General features: G+C 38.5%; 1 protein-coding gene across 12 annotated transcripts in view; it reads right to left on the bottom strand.

Annotated features, from left to right (window-relative positions):
* IRAG1 (inositol 1,4,5-triphosphate receptor associated 1) overlaps window positions 1-24,170 on the bottom strand; it is a 79,887-nt gene that overhangs the window by 32,987 nt on the left and 22,730 nt on the right. For 9 of the 12 annotated variants that reach the window (XM_064657312.1, XM_064657316.1, XM_064657314.1 and 6 more), the window contains 4 exons: window positions 22,480-22,600; window positions 6,599-6,696; window positions 6,122-6,185; window positions 1,417-1,605 (listed from right to left, as the gene is read on the bottom strand). In XM_064657312.1, the coding sequence (XP_064513382.1) occupies window positions 1,417-1,485 (69 nt within the window). In that variant the 5' untranslated portion in view covers window positions 1,486-1,605; window positions 6,122-6,185; window positions 6,599-6,696; window positions 22,480-22,600. The remainder of the gene's footprint in view (window positions 1-1,416; window positions 1,606-6,121; window positions 6,186-6,598; window positions 6,697-22,479; window positions 22,601-24,170) is intronic. The other 3 variants (XM_064657318.1, XM_064657319.1, XM_064657323.1) reach the window with 2 other exon arrangements.

Raw genomic sequence — 24,170 nt, 5'->3', positions numbered from 1 at the left:
GTGGCAAACCTTAACTTAAGAAGGCTTATGAGCAGTGTGTGGTTAAAATCCTTCCACTGCTACTTTGTGCCTAACAATAAACATGCACCTAAAATGAGGCATTTTGCACAATTAACTGATTAATGAACTATCACATTATCATAGTTCATTTAAGACCCATTTCTAAAAGGCCTGTAAAATGCATTTAAAAAATAACTTTTTTTATATTATGTGGTTGGAAATCTTCATTTCTCCCCTGTGACAAGCACACTTAAGACTGGAATCACTGATATCTGCTGGCTTTTCATAGTTTTTTCCTCTTTGGGTATGTTTTACCCAGCAAGTCCTTTGTACAAAAAGACTTTTCACATAGGTGAGTTAAAAATCCCAATAAAATCTTTTTGAGCTAATATATGTTCTCAGCTAATAGTCTGATGAACTTGCATCCACCTGGGGTGTTTATCTTAAACCAGGAAACTAACACTCAGCACAGTGTGCAGTTTAGATGGAATGCATGACAAATCAGTGTAGGGCTCACTGCTCACAATATTTTCCAACAATGTTAGAGCAGCGGATGTTTTCAGCTAAAGTGTAGAATGTAGTGTCCTCAAACCCAGTGATGGTGATACATTTTTAACTGAGGATGTGCCAGATTATAAATCCTCTCTTTCTTTACACCAGTTTGCATGCAATTGGATGATTTGGATAAGCTGTGATTTTCTAATCAGTATAGGTTCTTTACCTCAGCTAAGATAATGATTAAAAAAAACCCCAAACAACCCCAGTTTATTAAAACATAAAGTTACTTTTTATCTTTGGTACAGATTATTGAAAAGGGAGAAGAGCCATCTCTTACTGATTTTTGTAATTTATCTGCAAACAAGACATGTAAAAACATATAGATGCCACAAATTAGAGAGGCAAAATGACGAATATGTCTGGGGAGCACCCACCTGCTCTCTGCATAGTTCCCATGTACGTTCAGCTACTGCTGAGAAAGACTACAAACCAAAACGCCCTCATGAATTGCATAACATCTGTATCTGTAAAAGCAACACTAGTTGTTCCAAGACTACTGTGAAGTACAAGCCTAAATTATTTCCTCAAAGGTTCCAGTTTTCTGTAATCACATCAGAAAGGACGTCTTTGGACAGCTTTGATATATGTCTGTCCATTCTGAACCATTTATAATCCTCCAGATCAAAATGATAAACAACTGCCTGAGCCACTTGAGTTCTCATCCCTTAGGCTATAAAATATTTGAAGAACTCTAAGAATATCAACTGAAGGATCATTCACAGCTTCATCGACCAAGCAAAACACACTAATTCAGCGCAGTGATTAGATTTTGCTTTATAAACTCCTAAATATACACAAAGTGGTTTCACCCTCGGGTTTCCAACAAGAGTCAGAAAACACCTTTGTAAGAGTGCTTACTTTGGCTGGAGGAGAACTGTTGTGCTGTGCCTCTTGTGCTCGTCCCTTGTCTTCAGGTGAGGTTGGCATGGTGGGCAGCGTGAAGCACGTGGAGCTGCACTGGGCACTAACAGGACCATGCACTGCTGGCAATGGTTGTTTCAAGTCAGCCTGAAGGCATAAGCTCTGAGAGGCCTTGTGATCTGCAGGCTGTGTTAGATGCCAAAAAGACAAACCAAATCTGTTTAAAACTCTGTGCTCTCACACTGAGATCACTTTACAATAACAAACAGCATTAAGGTTTAAAATTAAAAATGCTATCTTGTGTTTTATTAACTAAAGCTTTCAAGGTCAAGTATAACCTAGCAAATGCATTCTAAACAGACAACCTTCCATTCTTGTTGCTATTTGCACCTCTTCCGTCCATTTGACTGATTTTTATTTTGTCATTATGACTGTGACCAAATTACCTTCTCTAAAAATCTTCTAAGAAGCCAACAGCATCTTGGATATCACAGAATTACAGAATGGGTCAGGTTGGAAGGGACCACAGAGGGTCATCTGATCCAACTTCCCTGCTCGAGCAGGGTCATCCTAGAGCACATGGCACAGGATTGCATCCAGATGGTTCTGGAATAACTCCAGTGAGGGAGATTCCACAACCTCTCTGGGCAACCTGTTCCAGCGCTCAGTCACCCTCACAGGAAAGAAGTTCTTCCTCATGTTCAGGTGGAAACTCCTGTGCATCATTTTCTGCCTGTTGCCTCTTGTCCTATTGTTTGGCACCACCAAGTAGAGCCTGGTTCCATCCTCTTGACAACCCCCCCTTCAGATATTTATACACATTGATGATGTTCCCTCTCAATCATCTCTTCTATATTGTGCCTTTTAGCAACTAACAAGGTCTTCATGCTGTGAGAAATAGAAACCCAATGCTACAGAGAGTGATCTCAGAGGAGCAAAACTGGAACCCCAGATGGTGGCACTCTTCATCTGAGCAAGAGCAAGGCCTACATCAGTTGTGCAAAGACTTGGTACCTCTGCACAAGACAACAGGGAAAAAAATTCTCTGCCTATTAGCTGAGAAAATTCTTGTTATTAGTGTCAAGGGGAGGTACTGCATTCGCAAGACAAGAGAGTCTGTACCGAGGTCTGAGGATGAGCAGCGCGAAGAACAAATCAGTCCTTACAGCAGCAGTGGGCGGATTGCAATACTTACTGCGACACCTGCCCGAGAGTTAGGGAACTGTCCTCACCAACACATCACTGACCTCGGCAACTCATCACGGCGCTCCCGGCGGCGCCTGCAGGGCATCAGAGACCGCCTGGTGCACAGCTGCTGTCTGCACCGGGAACAGCTGACTGCATCCCCTGCACAGCTCCTGTCTGCACCGGGAACAGCTGACTGCATCCCCTGCACAGCTGCTGTCTGCACCGGGAACAGCTGACTGCATCCCCCTGCACAGCTCCTGTCCTGTCTGCACTGCATCCCCTACCACAGCTTCTGTCTGCACCAGGGCCAGCTGACTGCATCCCCCTTACAAATTCCCAGCTGAGCACAGCACAGAGCAACACACTCAAACAGTACCATAGCAACTTCAGTATGCCCAGCAGATAAGTATACCCAGAAAGCACAAGTTCAACCTCCAAAAGCATGTTATCTTCTCCCAAACCAGAACTCCTGATGTCATCTCAATTCTTTCACTCTTCTGGAACTCATGATAGATGGAATAAAGAGGTTGAGATGGGGAGATGATTTGAAGTTCAAGGCATTTAGCAGAATTCTAAGATTAACTTTCAACAGTTTTCCCTTCCATTTCAGGGGTGGGCAAAGAAACGTTTTCAGGAACATGTTGGTTTATTGAGAGTGACAATCAAAATTGTCAAAATAAAGCTGTCGATCTTTTTAAAAAAATAGCAAAAAGAAAGAAGAGGCAGAACCATTCACAAGAATTAGTGAAGCAGTCTCAGTAGTGACAAGTTCCTCACCTCAGCTCTCACAGCAAAAAAACCTGTGTTGTGAAACCTGCAGGATGTGTGAAAACCTTGGACTGCAGAAGCAGATAAGACTGATGCTTTTATTATGTTTATTTCACCTTATGTTGGAAACTTAATTTTCTCTTTTACTAGAAGAGGAATACAAGGCCACCTCACACGAAATTTCATGCAGAACTAACAGGTTATAAGAATGATCCTACACAAGCATTAGTGTGTTCAGGGAAAATAATTATTTCATTGCAGTCCTTTGATAAGGACTGTGAAAAAGATGCAGCATATACATCATCATTACAGATGAGACTGTTTTTGAACAGTGAGCATGAAGATTTCTCAGAGCAGTAAATGCTTTAGGGACAGCATGTTTCAAGCTTTTGTAAACATTTTGAACCTCTTACAGGAGAATTCCTACCTCTACTGAAGTCAGTGGAAGTTCATGTTTATATCATGATTTTCCCCATCTCTGACTTCAAATAAGAGTAGAGGAAGCTTTCTCTGAATAAAATGTTTTTAAAATGTTTATTATAGCAAAACATCTTTTAAGTCCCTAATATGATAGAAAACAGACATTTATGATTACATAGATTTTAATAAACCCTCAGAGATTAGACAATTAGCAGTAGCATTAAACATTTCTGTGTTTCAACAATTAAGTATCAAATAACAGTCACCAACCAGGTGACTATGAACAACACATGAAGATGAGATGGAAGCAAGGTAACTAAAAAAAAAAGTGGCACAGGCTTGCTTTTCCTCTGCAGCAAAATCCTGGCATCTTACACAATTTCTGAGTTTGCAAGAACTCAAATTCAAACAAAAACAAAAAAGAGAAGATACAAATTTGGCTGTTTATCTAATCCTTCTTCAGTGTTTGCCTTATGAATTTATACTGGTTCTGATAGATTCAACTCAACAGAATGCTGGGCCTGAAAAATCAGGAATGTTTTGAGTCATGGCCAAAGCATGTTTGCAGTCCTACATGGAATTGTATAAGCTATTGCATCAAAGTGGTTTATTCTGGGTCTTAGCTGAGTTCCTAGTGCATACTAAACTTAAAAGAAGTAATGCAAGTTATCTTGAAACAAGAAAGAGCTGTTAAGCACATCAAGTTTCAGTTCATTTTTTAGATTTAAAAAGCAAGAAAACTTTGAAAACAGAAGAAATAAATCAGCAGGCTTGTCTAAGAATAGAAAGGGACAAATCTCGAGCTGTGTTGTCTTAGAGATGCAGCACAGAAAGTACAGCCAAGGCAGAAAGGAGGGGAGAAAGATGAATTTGCTCCACCTTAACAACCCCCAGATTTGGAGTGGACTGAGCTCAGGCCGTCTCTGACACAGTTAGAACCTTACTCTGATTTCCTTACAGAGCTATCTTGCAAATAAGCTCCAAATCTTTGTGCTGATCAGTAGGAAAATTTCGTCCTCTGACTTTCCATTTTTTCCTAATATCTCTCCAGAAAACCCCAGTGTTGAGGGCTATATTGGAGCAGTGAAAGCTTGCACATAATTATTCATATTCTTAGGCTTCTCAAAACAAACACCATCTTTGCACACCTTGACTGCACTGCTGCAGTCCTGTACACTGCCAAAGTGAGGGCCATTACATATTGGTATTTCAACATAAAGATGTAGTTCAATTAATAAACTATATGATTTAGAGCTCCTGACTTATTAATTTTTCAATCTAAAAGCTTATCTTTAACTTGTGCAGTGCTCTTAAAATCAGCAGTCCAGATCCTTTGAAGACTTTATGATGTTTAACCAGCACAAACATCACGTATTATAAATGCAAAAGGATATAATCAATGGAAACACCTCCTTGCTCCATGCTGTGCAAAGAGTTCTGCCATTTTCTGCATCAATTACTGCCTTCTGACACTGGTAGGAAAGGCAAAGGTTTAGAAATGATGGAACCTTAAGATATTAGTGAATAAATGTCCTTCCATCACTGCTGAAGTGACCTTATGCCCATTTGGTTGGGCAATGAAAACAGCCCCAGTAGATGTCACAGAGAGCCAAAATGTATAGAAAAAGGGGGCTTTGTGAGAACTCTCTAACAAAAATTAGAGGAGCTTATCTGTGTCTCACAGATGTAGAAAAAAAAGAAAGAAACATCCTTGGAAAATGTATTTCACTGGAAGGTACATTTTTTCTGCTGCTGAGCATTAGGGAGGAGTGCAGCCTTGGAGCTTACAGAAACTCACACCTTTATTTACAAAACCAGCTCACAGCCTCCCTGAACATTGAGCCACAGTGCAGAGAGCATCACTATCCTGGTTCTAAGCCTGGCTCATCTGCCAGCTGAACAGCCTTTGGAATAATGCTACCATCAGCTTTGCCAGCTTTATCTCTTTTCCACAAGAATAAGCAGGTTTCAGTTAAAGGAGGAAATGATATGATAACAATACATGTAATGCAGTGAGGTGCCAACTGAAACAACTGTCATTATTGTCCCTGAAGACACTGAAAGGAGAGATAAAAAAATACACCTGCATTTTAAAAATGGTCAAGGTGCATAAGCACATGTTAGCATCCCAGACAATTTCAAGATTCTGTTATTTCTTTTGTTAGGCATTGATCAAACTCTGGCCTATATCCTATGAAAGGATGTCAGGACATTATTGTAGTATTTTATCAGAGTAAATGATCTCCCCCAAAACTCCATTCTTTTCGAAATTGCAAGAGTTCCAAAATTACCTTTTAAAATTAAATACTGGTAGAGATTAACTCACATGTCACAGGCAGAGTGGATTTGGGTGAAGATCTACAATCTCAGTCTGCACGAGCCTTTTGCACCTATAAAATGAGTTAAAGAAACACAAACAAATGACCTACCCTAGTTACCAGATTCTGCTTATTCCCACACTAGGAGGAGACAATCTAAAGAAAAAAAAAGTAAGAAAAAGAAAGAAAAGAGAGGATGGAGTGCTTTTTAACATTTTGGTCTGTTATTATAAACTTACTGCTTAAAATAGTTAGGAAAAAAATGATCCCCTGAGCTCAAATTTGTAGTCAGATATAGATCAGTGAATGCAGAGAACTTTCTTTTACCACTGTGTAGGCTTAGAGTACAATCTCCAGGAAATGGAAATCTGGGAGCTCTATTCCATAAAAGGGAAAAGTATTTAGAGGCCCTTGGCTTTCAGTGTGTTCTCTCTGCAACTCATTTTACCATAGTAGAGAAAGTTAAGCATAATCAGTTAACTTACCCTCTCTGAGTCACGGCCGAGTCCCGTGTCAGCAAAGGCTCAGATAAAGGTGCTTTACTCCATCCCCACTGATAGCTTGGCACTTGACCTCGAATGCTCTGTCACGTCACAACAAGGATATACAAAAAAGAGCAGAAATAAACACTTAAGAAAGCATTTTATTAATATATCTTGACCTCATACTGCTTGGGGTCAAGTCAAGCAACTCTCATTTGTCAACAACGGGCGCTGCGTGCTCATGAACACAGCTGAGCTGCACCAACCCTCAGCTGCTTTTTGGAACTTTTTTCTTTGCTGTGCTGCAAAGTGGTTGTAAAACATTAACATATTATAAAGGGATCTGTTTGCCCTCCTTTTTGTACAGCTGTAAAAGCATACGGAATTTGTGCAACATTTTGAATTATGTTTTGCAGCTTTGAAGTACTTAAAAACCACTAAACTTCCTTCCTTCAAACCAAGTGTGAGCAAAACAGGGTGGTTTTCTCATGTTTTTACCATAGATTAAGTTTTCAAAGACAAAGCATGATTATAGTTTAGGATACACAGACAAAGTTTATTGGCATGCATTAGCTATCTCAAAAAATTAAACGAACCTCAACAACACAACCAAACCAAATAAACAAAACACATAAAACCAGATCCAGGGTATCTTAACAGAAATACTTTAATATTTTGCTTTAGGACTTCCAAATTTTTGTGTAATAGAAATATTGACTGAAAAAGGGAAAAAAACCAAACCCACTACTAAAGCTGACTCGTACATTCTTACTCTATGTGACAAAAGATACTACATGGAAGTTGGAAGACACTTTCTTTATTGTCTGCAGCACAGGAAAACACGGACTGTCTCCTACTACATCTCATTTTTATGACAAAAGAGTGCATTTTCATGCTAAGTACTTAGGTTTGCAAGATATTAAGATCCTGCTGCAGCCAGTTTAGCAAAACACAGAGTCATAGCCCCCAGGACTAATGTAAGGCCTCTCTGTGATAACCTCACTGTTCTGAGTTCTGCCCATGGCCAGACAACCGTACAAGGTAAAATCTGGAAGACAAAGTGGTGTTTCTGTTTATGAGATACAGAACAACTCCTCTGGGGCATGCAAAGTGTATGTAGCCACCATGTGAATTCAAAGCATCTGTTTTCATTCTGAGAACTAGAGAGATGAATTCCTGAGCACAGAGGTTAATTCCTGAGCAACTTAAATAATACTTCCTGACAGAAGAACACTTCCAGGTTGCAGCCTCAGAGACAAGGGATAAATGTGCATAATTCTGTCACAAAGGTATTTTAAAGGAAGAAACTAACAAAAGCTTAAGGAAAATACAGCTTCTAAAAAGCATCTCAGACTAAGTGTGTACAGACTTCCTTGGGACTACAAGCTACACATACAGGACTCGATTTACAGAGCACCATGACAGGAAAGAATCTCCTTGTCTGCTTCCTGTTTTCCTCATAGCTCAGGAACACATAAAACTTGATGGTTTTCAATAATGTGCTTGAATGAGAGAAAGGAAAAGTTAGGTCAGGCAGAGAGTAAAATGTTGTTTTGATGCATGTTGATTGGGAGCACTCAGGAGAATATCTCCAGCAATGGCTATGACACTGTTGAGACTGAAAAACAAAAGCTTTGGGGGTGAAAGGTTATGCTGCTCCATTACCAACAAGATCAACTCCCAAAACAAGGCATTTTGTTTGGTTATGCACTAAAAATTTTATATCAGAGTTTAAAGAAATCTGATAACTAACCCCAACAGAGTTTAATGGAAAACATTTCCTGGGAGTTACGTACTTAACTCCAGTAGGATCCATTCTGGTCCCAACTTTAGGCTTTTCCCTGATGCATTAAAGAAAAAGGAATTGGGCCTGATTTCAGTCACAGACAATCATTTTAACACAGCTAAATGAAAATTTAAGACTTACTAAAAGATCATAACTGTATTTGAAAATAGCACTTTTTTTTTTTGTAAAACGCTGCCTGCCAGCTTTATTTGTTTTAGCAATGTTTTTACAATTTTGGTTCTGTTAGCAGGCAGTGTTTAGATTTACTTCTCTTGCTGCAAAGCATCCAGAGGAGTGGCTTACAACCTTTCTTTTTTCCTCATGATTTCTAGGCTGAATTTTATGCCACAGAAAATCAGCAAACAGATGAAGAATGTACATATTTTACAAACACTGAGGAACAGTATTTCACTAGCTTTATAGACTGGTAGATCCAGATTTTAAAAAAAGGCTTTTCTTTTAAGGTAAATATATTTTAGGCAGCTTGAAAGTTTCCCTATTCCACTATTTTGTTTAGGGGTAAGCAGGAGTTAACACTGAACAAATCAAACTTTTATAAATTACTCTGCTTTGGATGCAAATGTTTTATCTTCAGTTTTTGGTTTTTATTTAGAACTAAAAAGAATGTAGGGAAATGAGGTTATAAGTAGCATTACCTCCCTGTGAAAGCAAATGGTTTTAAGAATTGCATACAAGTTCACAAAAAAAAGTGTTCTGGTTCACTTGTAGTGTTTATTCATTTTGGGGCTTTTCTATGAACAAATCATCTTAAGACAGAACTCCAATAAGGTAATTTTATCTGGTTAAGTCTATAGCTAAGACACTGAACCCAGGTCTCATATGGGAAGGACAGCCAAAGGGAGCTATGGAAAACAATAGATCTGCCAGGTTCTCGGAGCAGAGGCTTCTCCCCAGTCATGCCATTCCAAGAACGTGGCACTCCCCACGTTCCACATTCTGTGCTGGAGACAACAGGACAATTGTGGCAAGAGAACCAAAAGGAGGTGGCACTTCCTCCTGGATTCCAGACCTGAAAGCTTTTGCTCATCTGTTCCCCCTCATTCAATGGCTTGCATTCAGCACAAACTACAGTCAGGTTAATTTAAGACATGCTCTCCAGAGTAAAAATCTTTTATGGCCAAAGAGAAAACAATGCATGTATCTCTCTCCTTTCCCCTTTCTTGTTATCTGCATGGCCTGGTTTTGTTTTTTTATTCCTTTCCAAGTACTTGTGCATATTTCATAGCAAAAAGCAAAAAAGCCTCTTAAGAAAGTAGAAGAAACTGAAGTGAATATGAAGCCAAATATTCAGTCTTTCAAAACATAACAGTGGAAGCCACCTACATATTTCACTGAGCTTACTAAAGTTTTATGCTCAAATCCTTAGAGGAAGCTCTCCAACAGTCAACCAATTAGTTGTGGTAGATCCTTTACCCCCCAGGAAATTGTCTTCCAAAGCCACATCACAAACCTCTGCTACACACAAAGAACAAAGTGCACAAGCATGCCAGGCTAGGTCATGAAACAGTCAGAGCTGCTTATCAGATCTTACCACCCAAAAGGTTTTAGATGTGCCTCATGCATTCTAGCTTTCAACTTGTACCCCAAATATGCTTTTATAATTTCAACAATTCCTTCCCTTGTTTTGTGCCAAAAAACAACCTACTCCCACAAAAAAAACCCAAAACAAACCCAAAACCAAACATAAACTCCCTCCCAAAGTGAAAACTCCCTACCACTCTACAGTTCATAGGTAGTTGTTTCCATAAGTTCTGTTAAGTTGTGAACAGCAAATTAACAAGCAGCAGTGCTCAGCCAGATGACCTCTAGGAAACCAGTTGGGCTGAACTTTGGGGTACTTTAAAAAAGATTTTACATATATATATATTTAATAAAAAGGGAAGTACATGTGATGTTAAGGAAAAATGAATCCCTGATTTATGGAGTATTATGCACAAATTAAAGAATTCAGCCAGCAGGAGGAAATCTGATGATCAGCAGACTGTCAGATCTCAGGGCAGAGTTGATATGTTTCTTAACTTGAAGATTATTTTTGATAGACTTTAAGGAAATGCAGTTTAAAGGAAGAATGTGAACATGGAGTGGGTGGATATTTGGCATGGAGAGTAAGGATTTCTAAGCATGAGGAACAGCATATAAGAAAGTGTGAAGATAAGAGTGGGAGAATAGTACATTAAGTGTCATTCAGGAGGGTAGTTCAAAAGAAATCTAAAGAAAAAATCTATCGTCTTACAATGTAAAGGCAGTGACCTTAAAACAGGATAAAATGCAAAAAAAAAAAAGTTGAAAATGATACGTGAGTAAAAAATGCTGCTCTCTTCCTCCTCCTAAACAACTTACTACTTGAAAAAAACACATAATTTAGTTTAGGAGGCAGCCTCAGTGTTTATTGCATGGTGCTGAACAACCCCTCTGATGCAGGGCTGCTCACTGATAAATCACTCAGCAGAAATGGTTCATGCCAGTAGCACTCAGAACACCAGGAGATGATATTACCACCAAACATGCCTTTGCCTAAATGAGCATCATGTACTCAGTGACACTGAGTCAACGAACAGTCGTTTGGGTTTCTTTCTTCTTCTCACAGATTTGGAGAAATCTAGCTATGTTTCTGCTGTCTGGACTGCATGTATTATACATCACATTCTAGTTACACATTTATTTTTGTCTGTGGTGTAGGCAGAGTTGGGAGCTTGAGATGATATTTTCTCAGATTTCCACTTGACTATATTCTTAGCTAATGTAAAAGGAGAACAAATATGCTTGTGAGGAGGGGAGTCAGACAAGATTAAGGAAAAAAAAATTAGTGTATTTTGGTGTTGATTCCTCTTTGTTTGAAAACATGAAGTAAAATTTTCAAAAGCAATTTTTATATATAAACATTCTATAAACTGTTCTGTTCTCCAGGGCAGTGGGATATCGACCTTATATAATTTGGAAAAAAACAACTACCAAAGGCCTAACTTAGAAACATAAATAAGTTGAAGGCAATTAGGGTAGAACACTATTGCTTAGTGACCCAGGAGCCTTGTTGCTAGTCAAGCAAAAAAATTTTCCAAATGAAGAAATGAAACAAAATTCTTTCTTTCCCAATCACAAAGGGTAATCCCAGAGGGCACACTTTGTTGAACAATCCAGCAATAAATAGCCTTCTTTGGCAGCCCAAAATGCTATTGTGGGCTTTCAAGCAGGGAGATTATACTCTACTCTCCATCTTGCATAGATAAATGGCAAAGCAGCCAAACAAGCATTTTATTCCCACTTTATGCTTCCTGGACACAATTAGACTCACATTTCCTTACTTTAGTGATACATGAAGGTTTTTTTGCATTACAAAAATGAGCATACACCAAAAGAGCAAGAATTTCTCCTTTTTGTGAGAAAATAATTATGGATCTGATTCCATTGAGTTTTTTGAAATACTGCTGTACACTAGGAAGGGAATATCTACAGTATCAACTTTTTCAAATAATCAGCCATTTGTCAGGACTTTGGCTGCTGACTGCTTATTTGACTGCAGTAACTTACATGTTACTGTAAGGTGGCCAGACTGGAAGATCGATTCCCAGAATCAAGGAATGCTTTAGGCTGGAAGGTCGTTTGGATCAACCTCCTCCTTGACCCTTGCAGGGTCAGCACTGAAGCAACTAGAAGTTGCTTTGGACTTTGTCCAGTTGGAGCTTGAAAACTTCCAAGGACAGAACTTGAAGAATTTCTGGTAGATCTAACCCAATGTTTAATTACCCGCACAGTAATTCCCCCCCTGCTCCACCCTTACATCCAGTCTGACTGTCCCTTTAGGATCTTTGTCTCTCATTCCCCTGCCATGCACCCCTGTAAAGTGCCTCACTCCATCTTTTTAGCACCATCTTACTTAAGTATTGCAAGGCTGTAACTAAGGTCTTCTCCAGGCTAAGCAGTGCCAGTTTGTTCCCTTGGCATCCTCTCAAAGGATCTGTGCCTCCTGACTACCATAGTGGTTCTCCCTGGGTTTGCCCAAGTTTATCAACATCCTGGGGGCCCAGATGTGGTGAGAATGTATTTCTACTCCCCCTCCATGTCTACTAAATGGGCAGACCCTCGAGGGACTTGACTAGTAACATCATGTGAAATGGAATGCCAGTAGTAAGAACTAACTATGTTATTTGAATCTAATTATTCAGCTGCTTTTTCCACTGACCTGGTAGTTAACTCATCCAGGCTGTAATGTGCCAACTTGTATCCAGGGATTCTGCATATTAGATCACAAGAATTGCTGGTTTTGCTAGAAATAGTCCTAAATTTCACCCCTGCAGTACACAAATCTGCAGGCCTTGCTGCCTGTGAATAAGCAAAACCCAATATATACATCTCTTCCCTCATGCCAGGGTATGTGGGAAAAAGCAGTAACATTTTATAACACCACCTTTTAGCCTTTTTTCCTAGAAACAGACACAACTTGAAAACCAGCAGCTAGATTAATTTCTCTTATCAAGCTTCAGAAACAGGTATAATAATAATTAATTATTATTAATTAATCATGGAAAGGATGATTGCTCAACTTCAGTATTACCCAAAGAGGTGGGGTGGGGTAGGAAGCCCTCGGTGCCTCATTCAGGTGTGATGTCAATGCAGATTCAGAGCCAAAAGCACTTTCTTGCTCAAAAGATCTATTAATGCAACACAAGATTTTGCAAATATGCTTTGCAGAAGGTCTTTTGCCTGTATTGCTGAATCATCTGCAGATTTCTGTGCCCTGTGTTATTCCTTGCTGACAAAAGTACTCTTCAGATGCAGTCACACAGTGTCATTTTTACACTATGAAGTTCTGGCAGTGAGCATTCCTGAACTGATTTAGTCTTTAGTTTAAATTTAATTTTTAAGAAGTGTGATGGGAAGAGGCCTTGCATTTACTGGACAGTTCAATCTATGTACTATGTAAAGTTAGACTTTCAGAAGCTTGGAGGAAGCTTGGTTTTCCAGGTTTTTTTCTGCTGAGATTTAAAAGAAAGACCCACAATACCCAGAGACCGAGAGACCACCCTATTACTGATGAATTTGGCAAAGAAATTCAGTGTGCATTTGACTGACTAAGGTAGAAATGGAGTTGATGACACCCCCCCCAGTGAGGTACACATGTTAGCTGAAACATCAACAAATTCTTCAAAGTCCCTTTTTTTCTAATTGGCCTCACTGAGACAGTTATGAATTTCAAGATGAAAGCAACAAAGAATATTTGATTTAATGATTTAAGGGCTGCAAAGGTGTTGCATCAGACAGGATGATGTGGTAATTAAGAGAGAGGTAAAATAGATACTCCAAACTCCACACATCAATGGTTGTTAGCACAGAAACTGTTCCATCAGGAGTGCTCCTGACATGGCTGTTCTTATATCTTATACACTAAAATATTCACCTGCATTCTTTAAAATAATATTTCATAATGCAGCCACAGCACTAATTTAAACCTTAGTCATAAATAACATTTGGTGAGATGAGCTTTGAACTTTGTGAGACGAACTCTTTTGCAAGTCTAGAACCCACAGCCAAAATTACAGGAGAAATAATTTGCTCTTGTTTTATCCTTATTTGACATGGAGATGAGGTAGCTTCAGGAAAATTAAACCTGAGCCCTTTATTTTCACGTGGGGAAACTGCTTTATCACTGCAGAAAGAGATCTGCTGACTTGCAGAAAGGAAGGTCTGAAAATGAAAGCAAACAGTTGTTTGTGAAAAAAGAAAAGCAAGTCCCCATTTCCTGTGTTCTCAAAGTTCTGCACTCTGTTGGGATCCAAAATGAAGGATGGTTATTGCTAGTACCAAAAAAAATAATAATTCCACAGCTGCCTTTCCACTCCATCTGTCCTACAAAGCCTTTGCCTACAGAAACAGCACCCACTCCAACAGCAGCTCAATCGTTCTGTACCACTTGATCTTCAAGATATTAACATTGAGGACCCAAAGAAGATTTTAACCATCTCCTGCTGGTTTTCTCACTCTAAGAAAACACAGATGTATCCTGGACATGTATACCTCATTTTCTGAAGCATTCTCAAATGTGGAAGCTAACCTTTGATGATTTAAGTGAATGAAGTATATAATTCCTCTTATTTTTAAACTCTTCTCAGCAGTAAGAAAATGAGGCCTATTTTGGTTACTTGCTAAAGTTCTAGATTCAGGAGCTTTAATATTTGCACTCTGATTTGGAAACCATTCTTATTGGCTTGCATCTGCTAGAAAGCATGGTAAGAAAAGTGACTTTTCATTTTCTTTTAGAAAGCTACCAAATACAATACCTTAAGACCAGATGGTTTACTAACTTTATTTCTTACATTTTCAATGATTGTTCTCCAAAACCCAGAAGTGGTACAGTTTATAATAAAGATCAAAGTTATCAGAACAAGAAAGCAATTTTTATGCATTGGCTGGCATGTACTGTACCAAAAAGCCACATTTTTCTGGGTAATTAGACAGTTCAGAACAAAGCTTTGAGGAAAACAACAGCTCTGCTCTTCTGGAATAGCACAAGCCAAATGTAGCAAAATGTTCCTCGTGTCCTTTGTCAAAATCTTTCCCTCATAAAATTATTTAGCCAACACTGTTCCATCCCTGATTATATCCAGGAGCTGATCCAAAAAATAATGTACCAGCTTTCTGCATAATCTCATCTTATCAACATCTATAAAAACCCCAGAGTCATTTAATATGGTTTTATCAGTGTTATGCACAGGGAGGCCCTAGCACAGAGGTGAGCTTGAACCACAGAATTCCTTCTGCAGGGAGAAAGAACTCTGGACTTTGGGGTTATATTTTATATACTAGGTTTTAAAATTTTCACCTCAAAACCGAAAATAAAAAGGGGGAAAGTGAGAAGGGTGTAAAAGGAGCAGAGTTACTCATATTCTGTGAGGCTTTAAAAGAGAAACAGGACATATCAGGGGTCAACTCAATATTGCTGCTGTCATTACTCTATTAAGAAATTGTGGTGTGTATCTAATTATGCTCTTTTTATAACTTTATACATAATGACTCAAAATGGCATTTTGTATTTGCCTACTTAAAAACAATTTGTATACAACAAGTTTATAGTCTGCATACATTAAGGCTTATTATCTTACCAGTTTTTCTTTCCTTATACTGAATAAACTAAACATGATTATATTAAATTAATGGAATGTGGCTACTTTATTTGAAATTTAAAACAGGTGTAGAAAGGTATGGAATGAAAAAGATTCAGTGAGTCTAATATATTATGAAATAAAAAAATACAAAACTGGGTAAAATATTTAGAAAATGTGTCTTAAAAGAAGATACAGGAACTCATTGTAATTTTAACCATCCCATAGAACTACACAGATAAGACCAATCTTTTATAGAAGAAATGCTGAAATACTGGTGCTTCAAAAGTTTTATTATTAATCAAATTTGGAGGGTTTTAGAATGCCTCTGGACAACATTCTGGCAAATGCCACAACAAAAAGCTGTGCATGAGCTACCTGAGGTAGTGGCAAGCAGATAAAAAGCCTTAAAGAGACTGCTTGTACTTAAAAAGTACAAGCAATGAATGATGTTCATTCTTTCCAAACACCTCCTTCAATAGTTTGATGTTGCCCTTGAACTGTTTTGCTGTTGCCCTTGAACTGTTTTGCTGTTCTGCCAAAACAAAACAAACCTCTTATTTGAGGACTGATTGCTTTATAATTTTATTTTCACTTAATACTTTCATCCTAGTTCTTAACTTTTAGGTAATAACTGTCCTAGATAAGAAATTAATGTAGTATTTTATTAATAAATAGATGCAGATCAGAGAATGATAAATTAATACAGGACTGTACAACATTCCAAACTTTGCTATTTCATTAAATTTCTTTACAAAAGTCAACAAGCATTTTAATAGAGGAAATATGCATTTTTCAAAGAGAGGTTTTGACAAAATTGTCTACCAAGCCCCTTAAGGAAACTCTGCTCTCACAGGACAAAAGGGAAATACTTCTTGTCATTTAAGGAAGAAAATAAAGGACAGGAGTTACAGGTCTCTTGTCTTCTGCAGAGATTAAACTTCCACAGGTACTGAGGTGTTCAACAGAGTCATGGAGAATCTGGAAAAGAGGGTCTGTACAGGTGATTAGAGGTGAAATGGGAAAATCATATCTAAAGACAGCCAAGGCAGTTCATGGGATACTGAGCACCTGAATGATAAAATGGCAGGTGAAATAGGCTGCTGAAAAATGCAAATCAATGCACAAGGGGAAAAAGAAGAAGCTTAAGGCTAAAATCTGAGCTCATCATATGTTTTACCTGTCGGGAAAGAGATCCGAGTAATTTTGGATAGTTCTCAGAAAACAGCATTCAGCAGCAGCCAAAAAGGCAAAAATGTTAAGAATTAATAGAATATGGGCCCAAATTTTAAAACAGTTCTCAAAAAAAGTCACATCTCAAAAAACCAACCAACCAAAAAAACCAACCAAAACCCTGAAAAAACCCCAATATAAATACAAGGGGTTCATAGAAGAATGAATGGTCAGAAATTGCAAATGGTTTCCACGGAAAAAAGACAAGAGCAATTCCTCTGGAAAAAGGGACAGTTCTGGATAGAAACAGATTAGAAAATTATGAAGAGACTGGAGAGGGTGGCCTATCAATTATTTGCTCAGAAGTCCATGCAGTACATAAGGATGCCAAAAGCAGTTATTAGTTATAGCTTATAGTACAAAAGAAGCTCCTTCACAACAGTATAGAATTAAATAATTGAATTTGTTACCACAGCAAGTTGTAAAGGAATTGGAGGATATAAAACAGTTCAAAAACGGATTAGATGCATTCAGAGGACAGGTACAGTGGTAGTTCTGTACAGCCTCTGGGTCTGGAAAGGCCTGACCTGCAGATGGTCGAAAACAGTGAGGGTTAAAGGACACTTCTGCTTTTGGAGTAGCATGAACATGATCCTCTTGTGGGATCAGGTGAATGGTTTGCATGACCTGGCTGTGGAGGCTGAATGTTCACTGGGGGAAGCAGGTTCAACTTCTGAAAGAGACTGATTGTGAGAAAGTGAACAAAGGGAAATTTCCTTTTCGCCCATCCTGAGTAATTAGCAATGCTGAAGGAAGGGATGGACAGAACAGACAGAAAGAAGTAATGGGAGAAAAAGACTTTTACATTTTTCTAGTCAATACAAACAGTACACACTATAACCACAGCCAAGATTAAGATCCTGCTGCCATAGGTCTGTACTGTGCTGGATTCCTAAGTAGCCTCCTTGAAGAAGTAAACATATCTCAATCTGAAGAATGTCTGGCATCTCCCTGCTTTGTCACGTTTTAGATTCTTGCATATGAACAAACTTCAGATGTTTTTTAGAGGCTATTTGGGTGGCAAGTCACTGAAAGTATTTTCAGTTCTTTAAGATGCATCAAAAAAAAGGAACTGAATTTCACAGAAGAAAAGACAGTGAGCCAGCAGTTTTCAAACTTTGCAGTCTTACACATACATGAACATACTTGCTCACACATACACTAAATGACATTCCCAATTATGAAGAAAATTCCATTTGCTTGCAATACTATTTAGTAGAGGACACAGGTGCAAAGCAGTATGGAATCTTCTTCCCCTCCTTCTTCCCCCAGAAGATCAAGAAGCTGAGACTGGCATGAAGGTTCACACACCTCCTGATTGCTGTTCTCCATCTTTTTTCCTGCTTATTATCACAGAATCACAGAACAGCCCAGTTTGGAAGGGACTTTTAAAGAACAACTGGCCCAATCCTTTGTGGGAAAGGGAGCCTGGATGAGATTGTTGAGCATCCTGTCCAACCGTAACTTGAAAACCTCCAGCGCTGGGGACGCTCCCACAGCCCTGGGGAGGTTGTTCCACTGAGGGATTGCTCTCACTGTAAAAACATTTCTTTTTAGATTGAGATGAAAGCTCTCCCTATCACGTACATTCAGCTGTACAGTGCTGCCCACACTCCTGGTCCAAATGCCTCACGTGTGGCTGAGTCAGAAAAAACACGGGAATAATCTCTGCTCAAATGGTACAAACTGGGGGAATGTCTTAAGATGCTCTTGCACTCCCACTGGTTTCCTCTCACAGGAGCTATAGTGGTAGGAATAAACCCCAGCTTTCTGGGATAGAGGCTGGAAGTCTCTCTTCTCCTTCTCTAATTAATATTTCTTCAGTTCTGTATAAGCATCAGGGTTTAGTAGGCAAGGAAATGTAAAAAAAAAACCATATAAGATTGGTCTAAGATACAATGGATGACCTTTCCCCTTGAGATATTAAAATATTGAAAAAGAAATTAGTACTATTATATACCAGCCACTTCACAACTGTAAAATTATTTCACACTGTAAGTATTATTTTCCTTGTACACCCAGTAAATTGAATCCCAAAGAGAAATTCCACAATAAGGTTGCCTTAAAAACAAACAGATAATATATATAATTTTTCATGCACTGTTGCTAGTTTTTACATCATAAATGCACAAGATCAAAACAGAAAAATTATATTTAATTCTTGTCTACTAAACCTTGTAAGCGACCTCCTTTCTTTTCAACAAAGCACAATCAAAGCTTCCACTCACTGCAGAAAGGCTTTGAAGAGACAAACTGTACATTTTGTTTGCCTCTAAACTTGCAAGTTTTCCCTGTGCTCTTTTGATGAAATGCTATCATGCCTTTAACCTTAGGGCATCATATCTCATCCTCCTCTTGTGTGGCCTGCAGGCCAGGAGTAAGCAAGGGAAGCTTACTAACATCAAACCCTGGGAGCACAGACAAGTGAAGGAACATGACAAACAGTGCTTCCAACATCCGAAAATCAAATTCTCATCTCAGTATCCCTCTTCCCCTTGAAGCTCATGTTTGCACTTTTGTCTTGGAATTGTGATTTGATACCCATTGTGAAACTGTCTCTAGTTTACCTGTCTCTATCAATGCTGTTAAAGTGAACACCAGCGTTGCATTAGTCCTACTGTAGTTATTAGAGTTGATATAAAGAAATCAAAACTTTATAAGCCAAGGAAGTGAACTTTTTTTTCTTACAGACGGCACAGATATTTGCTTTCACTTGTCAACTGAAAATGCTGGTTTCTGTCAAAGATTCATCAGTTTGGAGATGGCTGGATACAGTTGCTAAATACTGATCTAAGATTTCTTTCATATGTTTCTTTCAAAACCAGTAACACCAAATTTTATGTTCTGTGTGGGAGAAGGATCAAGAGAAGAAAAAGAACCTGCACCTATTTAATTCTGTACATCTTCTTCAATACAAGAGTTATTATAATACCACAGACCTTCAACAGAGAGAGAGAGGGGTGAGAATATGTAAAAAGGGGACCTTTCCTGAAGACTCACTTTAGCCTAAGGCCATTTGCCTCCCCCAGTCTTGGTTGGTTGGCTTGTGGGGTATTTCTGTTTGTTTTTGAATCAACTTAAGTTCTTGTCCTAAAATCAGGAACTTAATTTAGGCTCTCTGAATTGCATTCTGGAGGAACCTCTCTCTTCTCAGACGACAACAGGGAAGCCCAGGGAGACAAACTTCATTAGACTAAAATGAACCTTTTTTATATAACCCCCTTTCCTGAATTGACTTCAGATTACCTTCCAAAGAAATTGCCTGGGGCAGGGGAAAGAACAGTGAGCTAAGGAGAGACAGCCTCCATCCTTCTCTTAATTCTTAATTATATTGGCCAAGAAATTAAATTCTTAAGAATTAAAATCTTAATTCTCTTTATTAGTCCAAATCCCAGGCTGCAGACATTAGGAAACCATCTTCCCAGTAGTTTTGTTTTGCCTCACAGATTGAAAGAAATAAGAAAGGTAGAACTTAGAACTAGAGTCACTAGATTTTCTATAAACATTTAGTGTATGTTCCACTAATCTTTTTTCTTGCATCCTTCCTTTATTTCTTCTTTATAATACCTAATAACTGACTACAAACAAGTAACAATTGCCAAGCTAGCTTGACAAACAAGATATATAATGTCTTAATCTATGCAAAAACTAATTCCAATCTACCTAAAGATAAATTAATACCAACGGTACTGTTTGATCTGTGCAAATAAGGTGATGTCAAATTGTGTTGAACACGTTTCTAAGGCATGTAAAGATTTTTTTCCAACACAAACTTTTTTGTTGTTGTTAATGTTTCTTAGTTAGAACAATGTTTATTTGATTTTCCATGGAGCTTAAAGACAACCTACAAATTCATTTTCTAAGTGTTCCCTCCAAGTGTTATGTTTTTAACCTTCTTGAAGAAAAAAAAAAGTATATTTTTACAGAACAGAGAGGATAAAGTTACTAACTGAACACGGCATTTTTTGCGTTTTTGTTAAAGGAAATATTTAAATTTAATCTCAGAGCCAGCTGTGATTTTTTTTTCTGAAATTCTCATTATCCAGTTATTTCAGAAATTATTTTCTGAAGAAACAAGGCAATCTAGAAGATAAACAAACATGGCATCTACAATATTTTCCATAACAATTTACTTGCCAACCAGAGTGAATGGCATTGCACTTTTCTATCACATGCCCGAAAGAAAAGAGCACTTCAGTTCTAAACGGATGCTGAGTGTGCTTTTGAGCTAAGTTGAAGCAAAAAGCAAATTTCAGTCATACAGCTTGTTTTAATTGCAACCAGTACCTTAACTGAACATACTGCAGAGCTTCATGAATATTCAGCAATACAGTAACCAAATACACAACATTAGTGTTTTCGGTATTAAAAAAAAGTTTCATTTTCTTCCTCAATTTTTGAAGCAGAGGGGAGTAATGGAATTTTGTTCAGTTTACTTATTGGGTTCATACTCTCTTCATACTCTCCCTTGTATTTCTTCAACTACACCAAGCCATAAGTCAGGCATTAGTAAGTCATGTAACTTTTCCAATCAATTTACTCTGCAGAAACAAGCAGAAGTTATTTGGTCAATTGAGTTTCACAAAGCTCCCCAGATGTAATCCTTACTATTATGGGTTAATATTCCTGAGGAAGGTCTGAATATTGAAAACATGCTGAATATGCTTTACATTGGTGCATTACTCAATCCTTATAACTGACCAGAACACTGAAATTTCACCCATTGAAATCATTATTTCATAGCACAAATGCAGCAGAAAATTATGTGTTTAAGAAAGTGAGGGATAAAACAGTTCACTTCTGAACTATTCAAGAGATGTGGTTCTTCTCTGTATATTTTCACTGTATAACGACACACTTTTCACTGTATCCTACAAATATTTTTTGGAAAGATGATTTTTTCCCCCCCCATTTTGTTCGCTTTTCAAAAGACCTATTTAAGAATCTCAGAACATTCAAAACACTATCAACATAATTCTTCAGCTTTTTCAAACAAACACTTGCTAACAGGGCAGAGATTTACCACTGTGAAGAAGGAATGATCATTCCCCAAGCCAGTGGGGTGAAATTGGCCCCTGGCTCTTCCTTCCTCACACCTGAACTGTTTGTCACATGTTGCTGTTGTGTCCTTCTGCTTCAGGCTGGGTTCAAATTATTACATTCACTGGAATAAAACTCATTTTGTTATTTAATAGCAGCTGTCTCATCTTGTGCACTTCTGAACTAAATCTCACTTGTGTCACATCCCCAAACCACGTTTCACTTTCAGTCCCCAAGAACGCACAGTTACAGTCTGAATTTTATGGCATAACTTCCCTCCCTGAACATCCATCCAGGTGGAGCATTCAATTCAGAGGAATTATGTTTGAGAGTTATGGACAAAAATATAGCTTTTGGATATTACCTGGACAATCCAGCAATGATTTTTATCTTCTAGAAATACTTTCTTTGTGTTCCATATATTCTCATCCGTAACTTTTATACTAATTTTTAAGGAACAATTTAATTAAAATTCGTTTATGAAGCAGCATTTAATTTAAAAACTAGCAAATGGCCAACATATATGTTAATCAACAAAAAAAATTACTGAAATATGTTAAAAATTGTCAGAATAACAAGTGACCTATGCAAGTCTTGTATGTACAAGACTCCTATTAACTGCACTGGATGAGACACAAACGAGAAATCAGCCCAACTGTTTCAAATAACACAAGTAAAATTTAAAATGCAACCAGAAAGCTTCTTACCTATCAGAGGAACTGAAGGTCAGGAACTCTCAAGGTCAGCATACTGCCCTGCAGCACAGGTGAGGAAAGGATAATGAATATTCAGCAATCTGATGGCTGGAATGCTTTAGGCAGGAGCTTCCTGTTTTTAAGCATAAGAAACAAATTTAATGTTATCTAGACAGAAAAGGGGTTTTTTTTTTGTTTGTTCAAGCAAAACAAACAAGTCCTCCCAAACAGATGATCAACCAAAGAAAGAAAACAGGATGTTACCACAGGTTAATTTCTTTCAAATAATCAGAGAGCAGCTGATCAGTGACTAACCAAAATAAAGTATGCAGTCAGTTTGCTTAGCAGCAAATGAGATATCATTCTGCCATTTTTTACTGAGCCTCAGCTGCCTCCTTCAAATGACCAGAAAGCAGATAAGGGCCAGTGTCTCTGGGCATTACTTTATTCTCCCTGGCTTAGATTCAAAACATCTGTTGCATAAGGAAAGTCTAATTGGAATGGCTGCCCCTACCCGGATGGCTGACATTTACTTGCCATGGGAAGAACCTGTCCACTAACCACGTTCCCATGAACCTGACTGACATGCCTCAAGAGCTGACTGAGCAGAGTCTATAGACTGTTCCCAAAGATTGCAGCAACCTCAGAACTTTTCCTTTGAGGCATTGCAGCCTCAATGGAAAAATCTGCAAAGCAGAGGAGGGCCTGTGTTACAATCTAACAGTGCTCTGCACTGCTTCGGAGAGAAGACAAACATATGGGCTGCCACCAACTATTGGTGTGAAATCACAGGAGAATTATCAGTCTGTAGCTTTCACAATCTGTTTCACAGACATTTACAAAAATTTTCCAAAATAAAGTTTAGATATCAGTGCAAAAAAAAGACGGTTTTGTAACATATATCTCCCTATCGTTAAGAAGCAGCTGAGCTACCAAAACCTGTTCTTCGGGTATTGTATTTTAATGATTTTGTATCTTATCTCCCTCATAACAAGCTCGCTTGTCTCCTCGTCTCCTGCCAATCTGGAGGGCCAAGGGACAGCATGTGCTGTGCCTGGTTTTAAGCTTCACACGTGCCTGCTTGCCAGCTGGCAGAGCAAACAGGATCCATGGTGATTTCAGCTCACAGGGGAGCCTTTCCCCTCAGCAGCTCTAAGCTGGGTCTCTCCTCTTACCACACCACTGATTTTCACTTGTAGGAACGTAATTCTTCTGCAGTCCTCTCTTGACAAATTCAACAAGTTGGACAAGTTCAAAGGGTACTCAGAGGGAATGAAGGGAGGGCAGGGAAGAAGGGGGAAGGATAGCTGGCTGACCACCAGAATAACAGCACAGTTTCTATTCCAAGGAAAACAATACCAAAAATAGATTTTGGAAAGAATAAATGCATAGCTAACACTCAAAGAGGCCTAGTGGACAATATATAATGTGAAGTGTGTCTCTAACCAACAGCCATATAATACTTCTTTCCTTGGAAAAAGCTTAAGTAGCCTTGTTGTCAGTTCAACTCTCCCTCTTTCCCCCTGCTCTGCAATAAGCTGGTGAGCAGTTCCAGCCAAAGCTGCTGCAGGGACTGGCAGTATCAAGCAATTTGCATTTCCATGGCAGAAGCAAGTTCAGATGTACAGTGTCCAAAATAGAGACTACACAGAATAGCTTTTAAATACAAACCAAACCGATGTCATCAGTTGTGGTGAGGGTGC

This window comes from Pseudopipra pipra, chromosome 6, assembly GCF_036250125.1.
Source record: "Pseudopipra pipra isolate bDixPip1 chromosome 6, bDixPip1.hap1, whole genome shotgun sequence".
Lineage (NCBI taxonomy): Eukaryota > Metazoa > Chordata > Aves > Passeriformes > Pipridae > Pseudopipra > Pseudopipra pipra.
Note: the sequence above shows the minus strand (reverse complement) of the source record. Positions and strands in the feature narration are given on the sequence as shown.